The 20218-nt window shown below is 33.9% G+C and overlaps 1 protein-coding gene across 16 annotated transcripts in view; it reads left to right on the forward strand.

The window, feature by feature from the left end:
- RPGRIP1L (RPGRIP1 like) overlaps positions 1-20218 on the forward strand; it is an 82223-nt gene that overhangs the window by 15112 nt on the left and 46893 nt on the right. For 13 of the 16 annotated variants that reach the window (XM_072871888.1, XM_072871896.1, XM_072871895.1 and 10 more), the window contains 5 exons: positions 5376-5481; positions 9228-9374; positions 10586-10659; positions 14753-14892; positions 20051-20157. In XM_072871888.1, coding sequence (XP_072727989.1) covers positions 5376-5481; positions 9228-9374; positions 10586-10659; positions 14753-14892; positions 20051-20157 — 574 coding nt within the window. Of the gene's footprint in view, positions 1-5375; positions 5496-9227; positions 9375-10585; positions 10660-11006; positions 11032-14262; positions 14320-14752; positions 14893-20050; positions 20158-20218 lie in introns of those variants that run through there. The other 3 variants (XM_072871899.1, XM_072871897.1, XM_072871900.1) reach the window with 3 other exon arrangements.

Below are 20218 nucleotides of genomic sequence, written 5' to 3' on the forward strand. Positions count from 1 at the left end.
AAGTTGTTATCATAAATAATTTCTCAGTCTGTGCCTACAGTGAATTCAGAAAATATTTAAAAGATTTTTTTCATTATTTGAAAATAATCGGATACAAATCTTAAAGAACTTCTGCGCTTCATTTTTCTGTAGATAAAAACTGTTCTTTAAGGACAGCAGTCAGAAATTGAACATAACTTCCAAATTCAGTGTCAGCTACCGTGTTTCTGTGAAACTTTTAAGGAGTTTTAAAGTAAAGATACATGTCAAATTTAGCTAAAAAAATCCTTAAATAAAGTCAGGCTATAAAAAGTAGTGCAGATCCTTATTTATTTATGTTTATCAAATTAGTTGTATACAATCCATGATACTTGACCTAAGTTATGATCTGTGAATTCATGTTTGAAGTTCTGGAATTACTTCCTTTATAGTCTATTCTATAGTCTATAGTCTTGTTTTGTACCAGATAAAAGATACGTTAAGTATTTAAGAGTAACTGTGTTTGGTTGAAGACATTGGGAAAGAAGTTGAAAAATGTCCACTAGTACATGTTCAGCATAGTGCAAGTTCTGTAATTTTGCCACTAGAATACTTTATGGAAGACTGTTAATCCCCATGTTTTTCAAGTTCTCTATATTTTTTTTTTATGCTGAATGAACCAGAGCCAGAACTTAGAGGCATACTATTCTCTTCAGGTTTAACTGTAACCATAGGTACCTATACATATTACCTGTAGGAGATTTTCATTAGCTTGCTTTCTTGAAGTCTTGTAACTGCTGTCTAGAACAGTCTGTATTCGTTGTTTTATTACACAGATAGGTTTATAGGTTCTGTGTAATTCTTATTTTTAATCTTTGCATCAGCAGAGAAGAAATTGTCAATACTGGAATACTGGAGGAAAAATTGGAAGTTTGGGTGACTGATAAGGTCATCTTATTTTGTCTTTGTAGCTTATGTCTTTGAATTTTGGTACAATTGGCAGCTTTTTCTTGTGTTTTGTAAGAATACACTTGGCTGTCATCTAGTTACCTTACTACCCAAAGACAGTTAATCTGTTGAAATTATTTAGGAACTGTATGGTGCTAAAAGGACATAAGAAGTGTGCTTCCACCAATTTTCATGTTGTAGTACTATTTGAGCTCAGCCTGGTGTTACTAAAATTAGGTTACTTTCAACCTTTAGGAAAATATTCTTTATTTTGCTACATGATTAAGAAATTCCTGTGATTGAAATAACTGTAGTTTCCAAGTGGTGAAGCAGGCACAGTTAATAATCATTGATCCATCAGCAGTAAGGAAGGAAGATATTAGTTATCCTGAGTCCTATACCCACAAAAAATCCAGTTATATTTTAAAGCTGCCTTTGCAGCTTCACTACAGTTTCCGTGTAACAACACAAGAGCTACATAACAGAGCTGAGTTCATATGCAGTGTACTCCTCGAGATGATTATTGTAAGATGGCTGCAATCAATGTTTTTTCAATATTTCATTAGAGGTTGTTTGGGGATTGTTTCAGGAATATATAATTCTGACTGAATTCTAACTTAAGCGAGAAACTTGGCCTGTGGGTTGTTAGACTAAACACATTTTCTTAAGTACAAAATTTAACTGCATTTAGCTTGACTGTTTTTAATTTAAAGATGGCCAAAACCATAATAACCTCATGGTTTGATGTCTATGATACACAGCGCGCAAGTTAAAACATTAAGTCTAAACAATCACATTTTGCTAGCAGCTAGTTTCAAATAACTTAATTGCTCATCGTACTTTCCAAAAACATTTCTAAAGCTACCCCAAAATGCATTTATGAAACAGGTACCTGGTTTTTGCATGTTTGTGTGGGGTTTTTGTGTTTTGTTTGGTTGTTTTTATAATGAAAAAGTTTATTTGCCAGTCAGTTTTTAATTCCTTTGGAATTTTTTGCTGCAACATGACTTTGGAATTAGACCTATTAAAAGTGTGGGTTTTTGGACAGGAGTATCATATCTGACGCACTCGTGACTTCTGTGTTTGCATTGTAGCATTGCAAACCTAGATTAAAATGTGGAACATGTTAGTCACAATGCATTATCTAAAGGGTTTTGAGAGACTACAGCATGTATACGAATTTGCTAAATCATGTCTAGTATAAAAAAAAACCCTGTAGTTGCATTTCCATATCTGATTTTTCATTTTTATCCAGTTTCCCTAAAGCTCATGACTTTTTTTCATTTGTAGATAGCTCTTTAGCTGGGCAAACAAATACAGAATTTTATATTGGTATTTAAATAATCTTAATAATTTAGTAAATTATTAAGATTATTAAGCTCTTATTAAGCTCTAGCATCTCTAGAGCTATTGATGCAATGTTAATGTTTTGCTTATTGCAAATATACTATCAATTCAATTATAACATAAAGGTGCTACTAGAAGGTAAACATTGTTGAGGGGTTTTTTTTCCCCTTTTATATTTGACTTCCTATAAGGAATAAGAGGTAAAGGAAAGAACATAATGTGTATCAACGTATAATCCTGTTAGTTCCTAAGCATTGTAAAATTAGAAGATTATTGCACATTTATGTTCTATTCTTTACTTCTCTACTTGGCAGTCTGTGTATATATCTTGGCCATTGATGCATTTGTCATTGAGAACCATTAGCCTAGAAACCTTTTGTTTATTTTGCCAGACAGAGGGTAACTGATCCTGAGAAGTATGGTGGTGAGATTTTTTTTTACTTGCTTGTTTTTCTTGTTCTGAATGTGAATGGGGAAGGTTTCTGAGCCACAGGTCCAGTTGATACAATAGGTACGACTCTCTAAGAGAAGTCTCAGTATTTTATCCATGTCCTGCTCATATGGAAGTAAAGACAAGATGCAAGGGATGTGGTTTAATTAGACCTCAATTTTATTAGCTTAGCCATCTGGGAGTTACTGGCATAAATTTGTACAGTGCAGGTCAAGATCCTTTCTTTAATCACTTCCTTCTGGCATAGGTTGCTATCAGTCCTCCATACCCACACAGCTGGTCCCCAGCCTGTTATTGGGACCCCACTCTGTATGCTTTTAATCCAAATGATAAGAGGTCTGGAAAAGAGATTATCTCTGGTGTACTCCAGACATTAACCCCAAACATAATTCTTAGTTTTTCAAAGAGTCACTTTCTCCTAACTTCATTTACAATTTCAGACTTTTTAATCCAGCTTTAAGATGAGGTTTAGAGTGGAAGGACAGAGTTCATGTTCCTTATTTCTGCACTTGTGGTAGAAGGTGTGCTAGAGTATGCCCATTAATTCAGGTTACTGCCTAAAAAGGGATGAGAGTTCCTTTTCTTTTTCTAACTTCTGCTCCAGGTCTACCTCCATGTCTTCAGGTTCTGTGGCAGAATTTTTGGCTTTTTTGGCAATAGAGAAAATACTGAATGAGCTATCTTAGTACAGCTTTAATCTTATATATTATTTTGTTATTCTTTGAGCAAAATATTATCTATATAAGTGAAAGGTAGCATTGACTTTTATATCAAATCTGTATATAACCCCTGTTTTTAAGTTATATCAGAATACCTGGACAGATGTTCTGGGAACAGAACACATCAACTACCTGGGAGGGAAAAAGCTGTGTAAATAATCAATTTCTGTTCTATTCTACTGTTTTGTGACTTCATTTATAGAAAAATGAATCTTCCCAACAGAATCTTCCTCAGTTAACTTTGCCTTGCCCACAAAATCTGAAATGATTTTGTTCTTCAACAGCAAGCTCCTTGTCATGTACCTAGATACATTGGACATTTCTTAGACATATTTTATTTAAATAAATAAATAAAATACTGTAGAAGTACTGTAGAGAAATAATTTTGTTGCTCTAGCCTATAATGAGAGCTGAGATTGTGATCAATGTAATGCGCTAATAAGAAATTAATGGCACATGCTTTCTGTAGCTAGAAACTTCATGAGATAAATACTGTTAAAATTGTAAGAATTTAAATGATCCCAATAAAAAGTAGTTTTTCACTTCTGAATTTGAATAATTTACTTCATAATATCAGTACCCCAAACCTGTTTAAATCAAATGCTGTTTCATTCGCTGTTGAAAAAATAGTTAATGTTGATTGTCAGGAGCCGTGGGGTTTACATCTGTACATCATAAATTTCACTATCATCTGCTCCTTTTTCTACTTAAAAAGGAAAAAAAAAAAGCCCCCTGCTTAAAAAAGAAGGGGAAAAAAAAAAGAAAAAGAAAAAGCCTTTGAAGGCATCAGAGCCTTTTGTTTGATGTGTGGAACAAGATTAATAAAAATGTGCCACTACATTAGCTTTTAAATAGCTAGCATGAGACAGTGCTGCTGTCTATACTCACCACAACTTTAATTTATGTAGATAACATGTTTTAGACACATGATAGTTTTAGCATTGCGTTAGGGCTGTTTCTTGCAGAAGATCTCAGGTTTGTGAGTGTGTTTATCTTCTGTGTAAGGACAATTAACTGGGCAATGCCAAAACACAATAGGCTTTGATATTTTGCAGATTAAAAGGAAAGTATTTCACGTACTCAGCTGGTTTACAGATGTGTAAGCTTTGTAGTCCATTTTCTTGCTCCAGCATGGCATTGTGACAATTCCTCCAATATGTCTAAAATAGATAAATATTGGAAGAGAAATTACCTTTTCAAATGCTAAAGATTTATTCTGATTTTATCATAATTTATATTAATACAAATCAGAATTGGTTTCTCTTCCCATAATTGAAGAAGCTGTGAAAATATTGGAGTTTAGTTTCACTGTTTGAAGTAAGGGAAAACATCAGAAATAAATATTTATTTAAATTTTGAATTATTTTAAACATCCTTTCTATTAAACAGTATGCTCTCAAATTAATCTTAGAATTGTAACAATATAGAACATCTACATGGATATTAAGTGATTTTCATGTAGTTAAGACACACCTGCAGCTTGTTTGAATGCCAGCCTTAAGGTGTTACAGCATAAATTGCTAAGTCACTTTTTCTTAGCAGTATTTATTGGTTTAAACTCTAGGAGGAAACTCCATAAAATGGTAATCTACTGGCACCAAATACTTTGGAGGGTGGAAAAGAAGTGAACAGAAAACAAATTATCTCTTTAGATATAGGATTGTTTTCTCTTACTGTCATATGTAGTTTGATACGATAAACAAAGATGTGTATGTATTGAATGAAGCTGCTATGTCATCATGCGATAGAATGTTTATTTACCTAAATTCTGTAATATGGGTTATAGAAGAAATTAATTTGGGTATTACACACTAAATCTTCTCCCAAATGTGTTGCAGAAAGCTGCAGGTTTGCAAAGGATTTCAGCTTTTCAAGACAAAAATGATAAGATAATTTATTTTGTATCTTTAAGCTCATGATGCTTTTTTTCTTTTTTTAATACTATTTTGAAGGCTAAACATTCGGGACAATGTGGAAATGATCAAGGTCCATAAACAGCTGGTTGAGAAAAGCAATGCTCTTTCAGCAATGGAAGGAAAATTTCTCCAGCTTCAAGAGGTAATTGCAATTTGGTCAGTAACATTCCTTTACTCTTGTCACATAAGCATGCGTAAATGGAAAATAAATATACACAGTTCTTGATTCTGAGTCAATGCTGAGTACATGAAAATGAACCACATAATACATTGCACCCAAGCTGCTCCAAATGTGTAGGGTTTTTAGTCTTAAAATTATGGGTTTTTTTCAGAAGGGTCTAGCAGGTCTTAAAGATTTTACCTGCAAAGCCATCCCAGGCAGATTGTGGAGAATGAACCAAGTTGTCTGGCTGTCTAAAGAGATTCTTGATCATTTAAAAAGAGGGGTTTGACTTAAATGTACTGATTTACTAAAGAAGGGGTACCAGACCCCTCCTCATTTTATCAGTCTTTGATAAAGCTGGGGAGGTTTGGCTGTTCAGAGTTCTGACATTAGGACCTAACTTGTATTCCTAAATTCATGGAAATTATTTTAGAGGGCTACTGTAAGTAATAGATTTTTGTTATAAAAAGATAAGTTTTATGAAAATATCACCAGAACATGGAACTGCATGGTAGATTCCTTACAGTTTTTAGTTATACAGCATTTTTCTGCTTCTTCCCATATGTATTTGGAGAACCACATGTGTATACAGACAGTGGCAATATGATAATAGCTTAGAAATGGGAGAGTTCCTGTGAGCAGGAATCCTACATGCAATAGAGCTTTATAAAGTATCCTAGCCTTATGAGGTGGAAGCACTAGATATCCTTGTAAATTCTTACTGCTGCCTGCTTCTTGTTATTTTAGCATGCTAAATAACACTTGTGCTGTTAGATTTTTGTTCTGTTCCTTTTTTCCTGGGTTTTTCTGCTTCTACGTTTTGCTTTGCTTTGCTTCCTTCCCCCACCTTGGTGTAATACCTGTATCTTCTCTGCCAAAGCAGCTCTGCTCTTAGTAACTCAAATCTAATTTTTCTCAGGGTGAGCTATGTAGAATGTAAATTCCAGGGGAGACAGTTTTCACGTGGCTTTTTGTGTTCTTAAATAGAAAGCAATAAGTAAACTGTTCCATTTTAAATCATATGCGACTTTTTGGTAATTTACAGCAAATGTCAAGTATTTATGCCTCTATCTTGGCAGCAGCTGAATAGAAACACATGCCTAGGATTCAAACTGGTATTTGAAGACGTTGTTTCTAATATTCACAGTGAAAGCTACATTTTTGAAAGGGATGAGTGTGTTTTCTGTCTCTTTTTTTTTTTTTTAACAAGATAATGGATACAATGGTTTTCCCATTTCCAATCATTTGAATGTTTGAAACGTGTCTACTAAATGTGAATAACTGTAAAATCCAAAATTTCTAGTTTAGACGTCACATACAATACTTATCAACAGAGCAGTTTTTAGAATTTTTTTATGTTTATCTTGATGATTTTTACAACTATTGAGTTCATTATGATTTACTTTCAGCTTCTACCAATTGAAACCCATATAATTCCTCCATGTTCATCTTTGAACTTGAGTCAGCCAAAAATGTGAAACCGCAAAATTATAAGAGCCTATAATCCTACTCCATCTAATGATATTGAAGTTGAACTTCCTACCAAACATTCACAGGACAGTTTTGTTGATAAAGAATTTTAATGTTGCCAGTTGAATGAAGGAATTGTGCAATCTGCTTAGAAGAAAAAAGGACCCTGGAACTGTTTGGATTATGTATTTGATCCCATTGGTATATTTATTTGCTTTAATTACAGACTGAACATTCAGGATTTCATGATTTGTAATATGAAATATGCTAACCTGTGCAACTGCAATCTAAAATGCTATAGAGGGTTAATTCTTCTCTTGAACAATCAGTACAACAATTTCAGAATTTTAATTGAGAGCAGTATGTTAATTTGTGCAATATTTCTAGGAGGTATATATCCATTTTCTTTAAATGGGTTATTTCTAATTGACAACAATATCAAGGCATGTTTCCCAAAGAAATAAAATTCCAGACTAGAAATATTAAACTAAATTCATCATCCCAATTGTTGCCATGACCCAAGTCTTGGGATACTCCAGGGAGAGCAGGATAGAAAACAGTTCAGGCATAATGGAAAAAAAGTGCTGACAGAACACTCGGATATAGAAGAATATCCAGGTAAAGAATGCATTTGGGGAAAAAAAAAAATAAAAAAAAATGAAGGTGAAGTCATGGTCCCTTTAAAGTTAATGAGGAAAGTTAATCCAAAATGGTCAGAAGAGTACCAGAGGCACTGAAGGATTAGAATGCAGTTGAAGCAAGGAGATTTTTCAGGAGGATGTTTTTAGTGCTTTTAATGAGATGGTTCAGTAGAATAAATACGATTGTTGAATTTGTTTTCAACTGTTTTGGAAATTAAGGGAAGAGATAGGGGTGAAATGGTCTATGAAAGACAGCTTTGCCAAGGTGGGGGTTTTTTCTCTTCATATATAGTGGGCTGAAGTGACACAAGTTATTGAAATGGAAGAGAACTTCAGGAAAAAATTGAAGCTGAGAGATGGGAAAGAAAAGATGAGTTCACTTGGACAGTTCGAAGGGTTAGAGACTGTAAGGATTCTGATTTTGAGGAGAAAGGAAAGAAATTTGGAGAGAAATTAAGAGCGTAAAAGAATTATTTTCTAGGTGTCACTTTTTGAAGTTATTGAAATACAGTTCACAGATATAGGACAGAGCAAGAGGAGCACTGAAGACAGACTGTTAAAAATTGATGAGTAATATACTTCATTATCTCTCTGAAATAAGACTGACTGCTAATATTTATTCTCTATAGTATTTTTCTTATGGAGAAATGAGATATGAGAGGCTGAAGATCTGGCTGGTGATTGGGGTTTCTGTGGGTTTTTTGTCTGTTTCTAGGATATTCAGACTGTATGTGAACCTAAACAATTTGTACAGGATTCACATTCAGCTTCTTCATTTAACTACTTTGTAGGAATATTATATGGAAAACACAAAGCTAACTTTTTCTGTCTACAATCATGAAACATTATCTATACTCATACATGTATTTGACATAAATTTTCATATAATCATTTTATTAAACAGGAGATTGGCTTTTGGGCTGTTTTGTTGCAAGTCATACTTTGAATGTGGTTTACACTGAAATTCTTAATGAATGAGGCTTTATTAAAGCATTGTGGAATGTAGGGAGTATAATATTAACTAATATTCTGGAAACAGAGGTTCTATCAGCATCCTCCATTTAATATTAAAATTGGTCAAACGTGCCTTAATATAATCCATTGGAGTAAATTAAAATGTAAAAGAAATCATAAGTCCCTCGTTAAATTACTGCTATCAGGGAAATAGAACTGAATGCATTAGGACTGTGAAACAATTATATATCTACAATTAAGGGTTAACAGAGCTGTGGCAAGTTCTGTGATTAACATAACTGTGGTCAACATTCATTTTTGCTTGCTACTGCAGTGGTCTTGGTCAGCATGTCTAACCACTGTAACCACAGCAAAATCTTTTAATTGCTTGACAGATGTATTTCTTGGTTGTTTTCATCATGACTGAACTGAGGGTTTAATGTTCATGAGAGCAACAAGAATGCCACCTTCTCCTGGCCATGTGTAATGAAAGTTGCTTTCAGTTACTCAGTTCAAGAGTGTCTCCTGTTGACCACATTGAGAATATATATTGAACACTGCCATGAGAGACCACTGGTTGAATATGAGAGTGCTGTAACATTCTACTAAGTGTGATTTCTTTTATTTTTTTTCTGGATTTTTCTTCCTTCCTTTTCATAGAACCAAAGAAACTTGAAGACGAGCCATGATGCTTTAATAGCAAAAGGTGATGAACTGAATGTACAGCTTAAAGAGGAGCGGCTAAAGTGCCTCCATCTTGAAAAAGAACTGCAATCAGTGACTATTTCAAACCTAAGGACAGAGGAGGTGAGATTGTGTTCAAGAGACCTAGAATCTGCTTTAGGTAGTACACATAGATAAGGGAAAAGTTAATGATGGGATACCTTTTAATTGTAGAGACGTGAATAGACCTTTCAAACACATTTAGAAGGATAAAAGAATATATATACTTTTATCCCATTAAAAAGAAAATCCTGTGGCTGCTGCTTGCATTTCATAGAATCATGAACCATACCTAGTCCCCATGCCACATAATCACCGCACCAGCATTTGGACAATATTTAAGGTTGGTGGTTAAAGCATAGGATTTCATGTCAGTTCTGATACTAACAAGTGGTTTGTTAACCAGAAAAAAATCATAATGCTTGATTTATTGATCACTTATTGCGAGTTTTTTAGTATGATTTCAACCTGATTTAATTACAGTACAATGTAGTATTACATCTTACTCATCAGTTCAAATCAGTCACTTCTATTTCTTTGTCTAGTGGCTCTCAGAGATGAGTATCATCACTAAGAGTCACCCAGATATAGGGCTAAAAATCAAGTGTTTTATTCCTCGTTATCCTCAATATATGAGGAGTAAGAGCCTACAAACTTATTTGTTTTTTCTTTCATTTTGTAGCAACTTAAGTTTAGTTTTACCACCTGGTTTACCCATTTTGAATGTATTTTACATGAACCAAGTTTACCAAGATTACCTCATAGATATTTCCTCCAAACCTTTAAACTATTGTAATGCATGTAGGGTATATCTTCTGGGTTAAAGAATCTTGTATCTTTAAAACCATGTCCTGCTTTAGTGAGTATTTTGAAAGCAAGGACTTGTTGTTTCTATAAGGTCAATAAAAAAAATATTTACAGGACCCATTAACTAGCTAATACTAATACTCACCAAAATGGAAATAAAAATGTGTAATGCTAGAGATTTTTTTTTTTTTTTTTTTTTGCATAAGGCAGAATGTGATTAGATACTGTTGTTCAGCTGTGACATGTTAGTCTCAGCTTCATATAAACAACTTTAAAAAGACTGGGCCAAATGTAAATCCTTGTGGTGAAAAAAAAGTGTAATTTTGAAGCTGTTGTATAGCTGTTATTTTGAAGCTAAGAGGCTGTTGTATAAAAAGAACAAATAAAAGCCTGACAATGCCTACAAATTATTAACTAATTGTCTTTACACATTCGTTGTAGTTTCCTTTTGTGCTGTGCATTGCTTTAAACTTCCTTCTTCATTTTAGTTACAGGAAAGAATAAATGATCTAGAAAAAGAGAAGGAACTTATGAGGGAAAACTATGATAAGCTGTATTGCAGGTAAGTTATGGTTTCTGTATATAAAAAACCTGATTCCTGTCCTGTTTAATAGGTCTTCATATACTGTGTGCTTGAATGTGCCTGTGCGTATTGTGTGTTTGTGCACACATGTAAATATATTCATGCTATAGTTCATCATATCAGTAAGTGTATATGGAAACTTTTATGGTGTTTTGTCAGTATTTCATCTGTTCTTTTGAAACAGAGCAGCTTCCATACTTGTTCTAATATTCTTGTAATAGTAGATTACTTCTTTTTAAAAATCTGGTTAAAAAATAAGAAGTCACTTTATTTTGAACATCAACGCAAAAAGTTCTTATTTGAATTTCTAATAATTTTTTTTTTAGGGTTATTGTTGAAAGAAGAATACACGTAGGTAGACGTATATTCCTTTGGGTTCGTTTTGTTTTATTTGGGGAAAAGTGGTATTTGAACTTTTTGTACAAGTTCTTCCAGCACTTCTTGGTGGACCTATATAAAGTCTGATATTTGACAGCTTCTCCATTGTTTACTTTTGAGGAGTGGTTTGTTTGTTCGGTAATAGCTACCATTTTACTTGTACTGGTTCTGCTTGAAGTTTTTGTATAGGCTCATGTAAGTTATTGCAAAGGTTCCTGTACATAATAAGTTGTATAAATTGGATCAGCAGTGCCTACAATGAAGATGAAAATACATTGCCAGATATGATTCAGAAATTCTCTGGTACAGAAAAGAAGTAATTATAGTCAATTGACACAAGCATATTAAAGGAAAAAATGACCTTCAAATTAACTTTTCCTTTATTGTGAAACCATGTGGTCTTTTACACTGAAGAGGGTTAGAAAATAAGAGAAATTTCCTAGAGCTAATAATTGCCTCAGAAAGTAGGTAAAATACTTGAAGTCTTTCTCATATCAAAATTATTTATCCTCTTACAGTTTGTTTGTTTGTCAGTGTGATGTCTGTCAAAAAAATACCAATGAGTAAACACAATGTGAGTGATGTCAAATTATGTTTATAGTATTCATACAATATTTACTATACTTTTTTGTACTTTCTACAGTGAAATTAAAAATTGTAGTAAAAAACTGTGAGTACAAACGTGTTAAAACTTTTTTTTTTACATATGAGATGTAACAGTTGTATAATCACAATATTTAGAGTTTTGTATAGGGACAGTAGGTCAGTTGTCTCTCACTTAAGTTCATTGTAGATCCCTCCAAAGTCTGATCAAGTTACAAATATTTCTGATTATGATTTTTTTTCTATTCTATCATTATGTAGAGAAATAACTCTTACTAACAAATCAACTTACAATCTTGTTTTGAAATTTTCTGTTCTATTTAAATCATAGTGGGATAACTTAAAAAGATGTTTAACTAGATAAATTTAAATGTGGTTCTCTAATAACCCAGTAATCTACAGTATGGCTTTTCTTTTCCCTAAAATGAACTGTCTTTTCATATACTCCCATTTAAACTTTGATTCATGGTTCATCATTCCATGTTACTATATAGGTAACAAGAAATTAGAAAGAGAAATGGATCATTTCACTATAACTGCTGTTTAATAGCCAACTTCTTCTGTTGCCCATTTGAACAATGCAACTTTACTACAGCTTACGTGTTGCTAGCAGTGGATAGGCCAGTGTCCACAGGTGCCAGATAATTAATAAGATTTCCATCTCTTTTTAATGGAGGAAAAGAGGCATAAACCCATTCTTTGCTAATGTTATTTTTTTGGAAATTCATTCGAAGTTGATGGGAATTTTGCCAAAGCCAGGACTGCAGAACTGGATCTGAAAAGTTTATAAAGAACAAGTATGAATTTGTTAGTTGATTCTTATTATTTAGTCAGTATCCAAGAAAACAATTGGTTTGGATAAAAGGTTTGGAGGAATTGTTTTCATATGACCTTGTAATGCAAATCTAGCAATGCTTAAACTCCGTCCAAAGGAAACGGTGCCAGATGTGGTTGACCATTTATAGTTACCCAGATGGCTCCGACTCCAGTGAAATACAGTAAATGTGAAAGAAATTCCACATGAATTCAAGTAACAGTAATCTTAAAATTTGAAGGAAGAAAGCGAAAGAAGTAGACTCAATTCAAAATAACATAAACATTAGCATTATATAGGCTTGGATAAAACCTGTCTTCTAAATTGTTCTTCATTTAAACATCTAAATTCTGAACTACTATCATAGTAACTGTTAATGATTTTTCTGCCAGCATAGTCTTTTGAAAAACTGAAATAATGTGTAGCTATATCTTTATGTGAAGTAACTGTACCTAAAGATAACAAATGCACATATAATGAGATATCATGGTTATTAAAACCTGAAAGCATTTTCAGAAGTGTGAAAACTAAGGGTATTTGATATCTTTTCTTGCTAAGATTTATTCTTTCCTTACAGGAGCCAATCAAACTTTGTAGAGTGGTAAATCTAAGCAATTACAAAACACACTGTGTCTCTTCTGTACCTATGAAGTATTATGGGAATGATTGTGGGTTCTGTGCATTATATTCACTGCATATTATCTTGAAAATTATAGCAGAGTGAAGTATGTATTACTATAGGACTTAGAAGCATTGCTTAAGTTCATGCATGCTATAAAAGACATTCTATCACACTATAAGATGGTATAAGCCTAGAGAACTGTATAAATAGGTGAGATAAATATAGTATGAATAAAAGACAAAATACAGAGAAATAGAACTGTTTTTATAAAGATCACAAATCAAGAATATAAGCTCTTGCCATATACTTTAGATTCCACAATTCATGCTATAATTTTTTTTTCTTTAATCTTAAGGTCATTCTTCAAATATATTAAGTATAAATGCATTTGTGTGTACCAGAACCACTTTGTGTAGTCATAGCCATCAAAATAGGCAATTCTCTTTCAGTCAGCATGTATGGTCTTGGAAGCTATGTGGGCTGTCCCTTCTGTGACATTTCTTTCTTCTCCTCTCTGGTTTTTTTTGGTTGAGGCTTTTGTTACGTCAGTCTCTGGGAGAGACAGAATGATAAATAGATAGATATCAGAAGATTTTTTTATACATTTATATATGTTAAAAATAACTTTTTTAACTGGTGAGCTTCACCAAAGTGAAGAGTTGAGGAACAGACTTTTTAAAAAAAAAAGTCAAAGAAAAACCCCCCAAAAAAACCCAAACTCTACCATTTCTGATTTTTCACAGAATACAAAAGTGAGTACACTGATTTATGATTGCTTAAGATGAAGGGCATTTTTTCCAGTCAACAAGAATGCAAGTATTGAATAATAATAATATGAAGACCATAGTACTCGCTGTTTAAATTATATGAAAGCACATTGCATTGTTTTGTCTTTTTACCTACCGGGAATTATACTGTAAATTATATAATGTACTTAATTTTGTCTCAGTCTGAGTTACACATTTTGTTGTGGTTTCAGCAGTTCTGATTCTGTGTCCATGCAATCCTCATTGCACATAGATTGGTAGTTTACAAGTAAATAATGTGTTACAGGCAAAATAGTTATTCTAATTTCTTTGCCCACCTCTGTTTTTTATTTCTTAAAGTAGGAGAAAGATTACTTTATATGTGCTTCTTAATCAGTATCAGAATTGTTGTTTTACAGTATGAGAAAACTGTTGTAACTTTGTGGTCAACATTTCTTTGAATGGGCAACTGACTTTAGGCTCTGCATGTTTCACAGATTTAAAAGAAATCAGGTGGGTGATCCCAGTTCTCTACATTAAGAGGTTTTGTATGCGGAAAGAATGGTTTTGTCAGTTGTCAGTTGCTGAGGTTTGGAGTTGTGGATTACTCTGGGATATGCATCTGAATTCCTTTTCTAGTCCCACAAACGTTGCATGCTGCCAACTTTTCTGACTTCGGAGCTCTAAATTAAGGCCAGTTCCTTTGCTTATCCCACAGACTCTTTCATGTTTTTTAACCGCAGCCTGAGAAAGGCGCCTTGGTTTCAACAGCAGCAGACCAGCATATGTTTACTTAATTCCTAAGACATGATGACAGTGGTCTCTGTGCCACTAAAAGCTTTTTTCTTTATTATTTTCTGTTGAAGCTGATTTCTAAAAGTTTTTCACATGCCACATGTTTTATTGCAGTGTCTTCAGTATGACCCATGAACAGCAATGGATATTAAAGGAACAGCAACTGAAACTGCAAATCGCTAAACTAGAGACTGCTATCAAATCTGATTTAGCAGACAAAAATGAAATCCTTGACAAGATCAAAGTAGAAAGAGGTATCTTTCTGAAATAACTATCATTTTCTCATGATGCGAGATTGTCCTGTGTTGGAGTTCAGGTATATTGCCCAGAAAAGTGTAGTTTCTGTTGTTGGTGATTTCAGAGCTGCCATTTAAGTGTACATTCGAACAAGACTAGCTGTTAAGTGCAAAAATTTACAAATGCAGGTTATGTGCTGAATGAGGATCATATCACTCCAGCTGCCTTCATTCTTCATCTGTTGGGTTAATATTTACTCTTTATTCTCTATTTCTCCTCTCCTCTACATTGAAAATTCTTATGGAAAAGAGGACCGTCTGACAGTCCCTCTCAAATTATAAACCTCTATTGTAATTTTATTTACTGTACAAAGTTACATGAAGCCTATATAGGCCACTGAAGATGGTTCATTGTCTTTCAACTTTGTGAATTCAGAATTTTTTAATATTTTCAGTATATACTAATTTTTATTTACAGCTATGTACATTTACAATAATACAGTTTTCTTCTAATCTGCTGAACAGATTATTTCATATGTGTTTTTCCCATGCTGTAGGACAACTGCTCAGTGAATCTCTAAGACCTTGCAATCTTTTCTTTTGTTATATCAATACTATGATATACTGTGGCAACATAAAGTTTACAAAACAAGAGCACAGGCAGGAAGTAAACGAAATACTTTTAGAGTTGATTCTTCAAATGTGTATTTTTAAAAGGTGTATTTCTGTGAACAATCTAATGGAATGAAGTGGGCCAGCTTGTTGTGAATAATTCTTCTTATGACTATGGCTTGAGTTCACCATGTGCTTACCATTAAGATTCTGAGTAGCTCTACTGACTTCAAATACCAGATTAAATATTTAAACATTTTATTTGACGACAGCAAGTGTTTGCAAAATTAGCCTTAAGCAATGCTAAAATAAATAAGATGCCGTAAGTGACAATAATAGGAAGTTATGACATATTGACAGTTAGAGACAGTTGTTAATGGCAGTTTGATTATGCAATGCAAAATTTAAAGTGATATTAAGAGCATGAAAATGTTTATAGGCCATACTATTATTTGGTTAAGTTGAATGTGGAAGATCAAGCAACACCTTTCATCTCCTGTCCTTCCTGTGGACATTATGTTTCAGTGGCAAGTCTTTACCACCCCTTCCCCAGACTGGCACTTAATAGCTTGTTGTACTCTTAAACTGGATCACCAGGTTACTACACTTTCAATTTCTATTGAATTGAATTTGCTGCAGCTTGAATAGATATTGTAATACCCTTCAAGGCTTATGTATCTAGGGTTTGATTACAAAACTTAGGCAGTATAAGTTTCTTTAATCACATACTTCAGAGTATCTGCCTTTGCTGCACATCGCTTTAAGTTCAGCAGGAGAACTGAAGTACTGTTTGTCTTAACCTACTGCCTGGAACTAGTGTAGAAATAGTGTCTTTTCTACCCTTTGTAGTTTGGCGTATGAATCTTTTTTTTCAAAACTTCTTTTCCAGGACTGAGAGAGACGTTAAAATAAATGAAGTCTTGAAAATTCTTAACGCTACAGGAGACTAACATCATCTTGCCTTTTTCCATGTCCTCCTTCAGTATTTCTCTTTTGGAGTGATCATGTAATTTGGACCTGAATTTCTTAGTAGTATTTTTCTGTCCATAACTTCATAATGTGTTTTGTAATACTTAAAAGAAATACAATTAGACAGAGAACAGAATAACTTATTTCCTTTAACTTTTTTTTTAGAATATGGTATTTGCAGATGCTTTATCACACTTCCCCCTGCTCCGTTTCCCTTAGTCATTTATTCTTGTGTGTCTTGTCTTTTCAGTATCTCCCAGATTCTCAGCCATAAATTGCAATAGCTCTTTGGTTCATGTTCATTGTATCTTCCTGACAGTGTTGTTTCATGCAAGTCTCAAAAGGCTGAGATAAGCTAATACAAAATCTAAGCTGAAACAATTACTATAGCAAGGATTGCTGTCACTTAGCTCAAAATCATACAGTGTATGTCTTTACTTGGTAATATTTATGTCTAAATAATTTTTATTTTTCATTAATGTAATCTCATGTCTTGCTACATTTGTTGTTTATAGTTATAGTACCGTTTTACACAGAGTACACTATTTACTAGCTGAAGTTTTTTTACAGTTGCCTTAATGGACAAGTATTTATTCTGTCTCAGGAAAGGCTGACATGTGAAATGTCATATGAGTAAAAATTATATTTAATTCCCTAAGTATTGTTCTTCTGTCCATAAAACTACCAAAACAGCATAAATACAGTTCCAGTTTTATTCCATGGACTAACAAAGAAGGCAGTCCTGTTGCTCTAGATTGGACCTAGACAAATAGAGGATTTGGCAAGGAAGAGGGGGAAGATAGATGCTCTTGTACATGATGGTAGGTAGATTATGGGATAGTAAGCAAAACAGATTTCAGTTGTCTTGGAAGCATGTACTTTTTATTTACAGGGAAAGACAGTGATGGTTTTCTTTTCTTCTCCCCTGCTACCTGGTTGGTACTGGCTGGTCTATAAGAACTCTTTCTGTGAATTTATGTAGGAGGTGAACAAATGTGGAGGCTTTTGCTGATTCAGATTCTAATTACTTTCATGTTTTGCAAATATGTACAAATATTTAATGTGGAAGACACCTGTGTAAGTTTATTCAAATTCTGATTTTGAATAGGATTGCATATATTGGCACAATATGTATTTTGATTACAACTGAGAAGAGTATTATTGCACAGTCCCTTAGGTGTCTTATAAGGCCATTATCAACACAGAGGGCTGTCTGCAACTCTGTAGTCTGCTTCTGCTTGTGGCTCTGCAGCCTTTTACACAAGCTGCTGTGGCAGTGTTTTCCAAAGCCTCCAGGGCAGTGTTTTTCCCTCTTTCTTGTGCTGTTACTGTCATAGCCTTGCTACTGAAAACCCTTATATTGTTGTGATGATGTGTTCTTGTGGGATGTGGTCACCAATGGTGTGAGAATCGCCTCTTCTCTCCCCCGGTCGTCTTCCCCTTCAGTTGCAGCTTTTGGGTTAAATTAGGGGAAGCAAGCTAAGCAGCAGGCAGCATGCAGCACCAACCCTGATCCAAGTGTGCTCCAATCAGTGCTGATAGTATTACAAGTGGAAACAACCAATAGAGAGTTTGAGTGGCTCCTGATGAAAAACAGTGTAGTTATATGGGAAAACTGAATGGCAGGACCCTCCTGTCACTTCTGTTCCCTAAAGGCTATTGTGGAAGTATTCCCTTTCCTCCTGCCTCTTTTCCTGTGTGTCCTGCATTTTTATCTTTGGTTGGGATCATAGAAACACAGCCTGTTGAGAATCTGAAGAGGCAACATGGACAGTGCTAAGATAGACTGAACTGTGCTATTGACAGATTGGCCTGTTTTGGTTCAACAAGCCGTTGAAATTTGAACAAAAGCTAGTTTCCTTTCTATATACCATTTACAGTTTTGAAGTTAACTTTTTAAGCAGCAAGTGTGAATGAATATTAAAAATGTGTACAAAAACTTCACTGGGATTCGTGTTAGAAAAAGAGTGGACTGAGCTTGCTGTTCTTGTCAGAAAATTCATGCCAGTGAGATAGAAGTACTTGAGGAGGGATATCTTTTCTCCTTATCCCTTGAAAAAGTGCCAGTTCAGATCTCATTTTATATTGTAGGCAAAAGAAGCAACATCAGCATGAGGGGCCCTTTTTCTCTGTGGGACACTTCCCAACACATATCAGTCTTTCAGGTATATTGTTTGGGAGACTCCAAAAGACTCAATTGTTGATAAGTGTTTCACCAGCTTTTATGAAGGCCTGCCTTCTCTGCCCATTCACAAGGCTTATTTTAATTGCTTTCTTACTTGCTTTCTAATTTTTAGCCCTTAATGTTTCTAATTATATTTTCTTCTCAATTGCACAAATGCATTACATTTTCATCATAACTGCAGAGAATTAAAACCTTACTGGTGATTGTATGTTTGAATTGAAAGTGACTCTTGTGGAGTCCCAACACATGTATGAGTCAGGCTACTGTGTATAAGAGCAATGGCATTACAGAGGATTAATTTTTAGTAAAGATGTCATTTGATTTATAAACTCTGCAAAATTAAAACTAACCTGATGTCAGTGTTTGAAACATTTCAAAACCCTTGAGACTAGCATCTCAGCCACCTGTTTGCTGCTGAGTTCAAGCCTCTAAACTGAAAAGCTGTTTTGTAAAAAAAATTAAGTTGTGCATCATGCCCTGAGGGTCAACAGAAAAGATTCCAGCATTAAAAAGATATCATGGACTATTTTGTTGAAAGCAGTAGAATATATTCTCAACTAAGTATGTAACGTTTTACCAGTCAACTCCCACGAGTGCAGATGGGAATCACAAAGGCTAATACTTGCATGTCAGGCTGACGGTTAACATTTATACCATTCTGACCTAAAATATGAATTCATAGTATTTAAGTACATGGTATGAGAATATAACTTTGGGATTTTCAAAAACCACAGAAAAAATAGAAGGAGAAAAAACATTGTTATCAAGAGAATAAGGAGTTTGGCCAGGGAAGGAGAGCGATAGAGTACTTTTGTTCCTTAGAAACCTCGATGATTTTGAGAGAAGCTCGCTTTTTAAAACTTTTCCTTGTGAAAGAAAGTATGTTGTTACAACTAAATTATTTTGCCTAATCCTTAAGTTTTTTTTCTCACATCTTGTTGAGAAATCATTGTGAATGTAGCTATGCATTAGTGGGTATTTGTGTAAAATTAGTGTAACCTTATACTGATAAGTTTAATGGTGTTTAGTCATTCAGATTGACAAGGAGTTTTATATCCTCTCTATTCCCCTCTTCCCTCCCTCCCCACAAACCAGAAAGCTGTACTTACTTGGGCATATCTTTCTATTTAGAAATACACAAGGTGTAGATTTTTGATGCTGTAGGTTCCCTTTTAATGAAAGCAAGAATGTTTTGACTTTTTTAATCCATACACCTGTACCAGATCAAAGAGGAGTAGTTTTCTAACCCTCTCTTTCTGTTTGTTAATACCAAAGATTTCCCTATACAAAATAAATTAGTTTCTACATTTTAAAATGAAATGTTCATGCATAAGTTAATATAAAAAGCAAGTTTATAATTTTTATAATTATGTTGAATTAAGTAGAATATTTTGTTCTTTTTCTGTTAAGAACAAAAGGAAAAGCTGATGCAAGAGAACAAAGACCTGCAGTTATGCTACCTGGAACATAAGCAACAGCTAGATGAACTGAAAAATCACATGAAGTTTTTGACCAAGGTGAACTCTATTTCTGTTTAGAGTATGAGCAAAAAATCCCATTCTATGTTTTATGCATAGT

The sequence above is a fragment of the Ciconia boyciana genome, chromosome 9 (assembly GCF_034638445.1).
Source record: "Ciconia boyciana chromosome 9, ASM3463844v1, whole genome shotgun sequence".
Lineage (NCBI taxonomy): Eukaryota > Metazoa > Chordata > Aves > Ciconiiformes > Ciconiidae > Ciconia > Ciconia boyciana.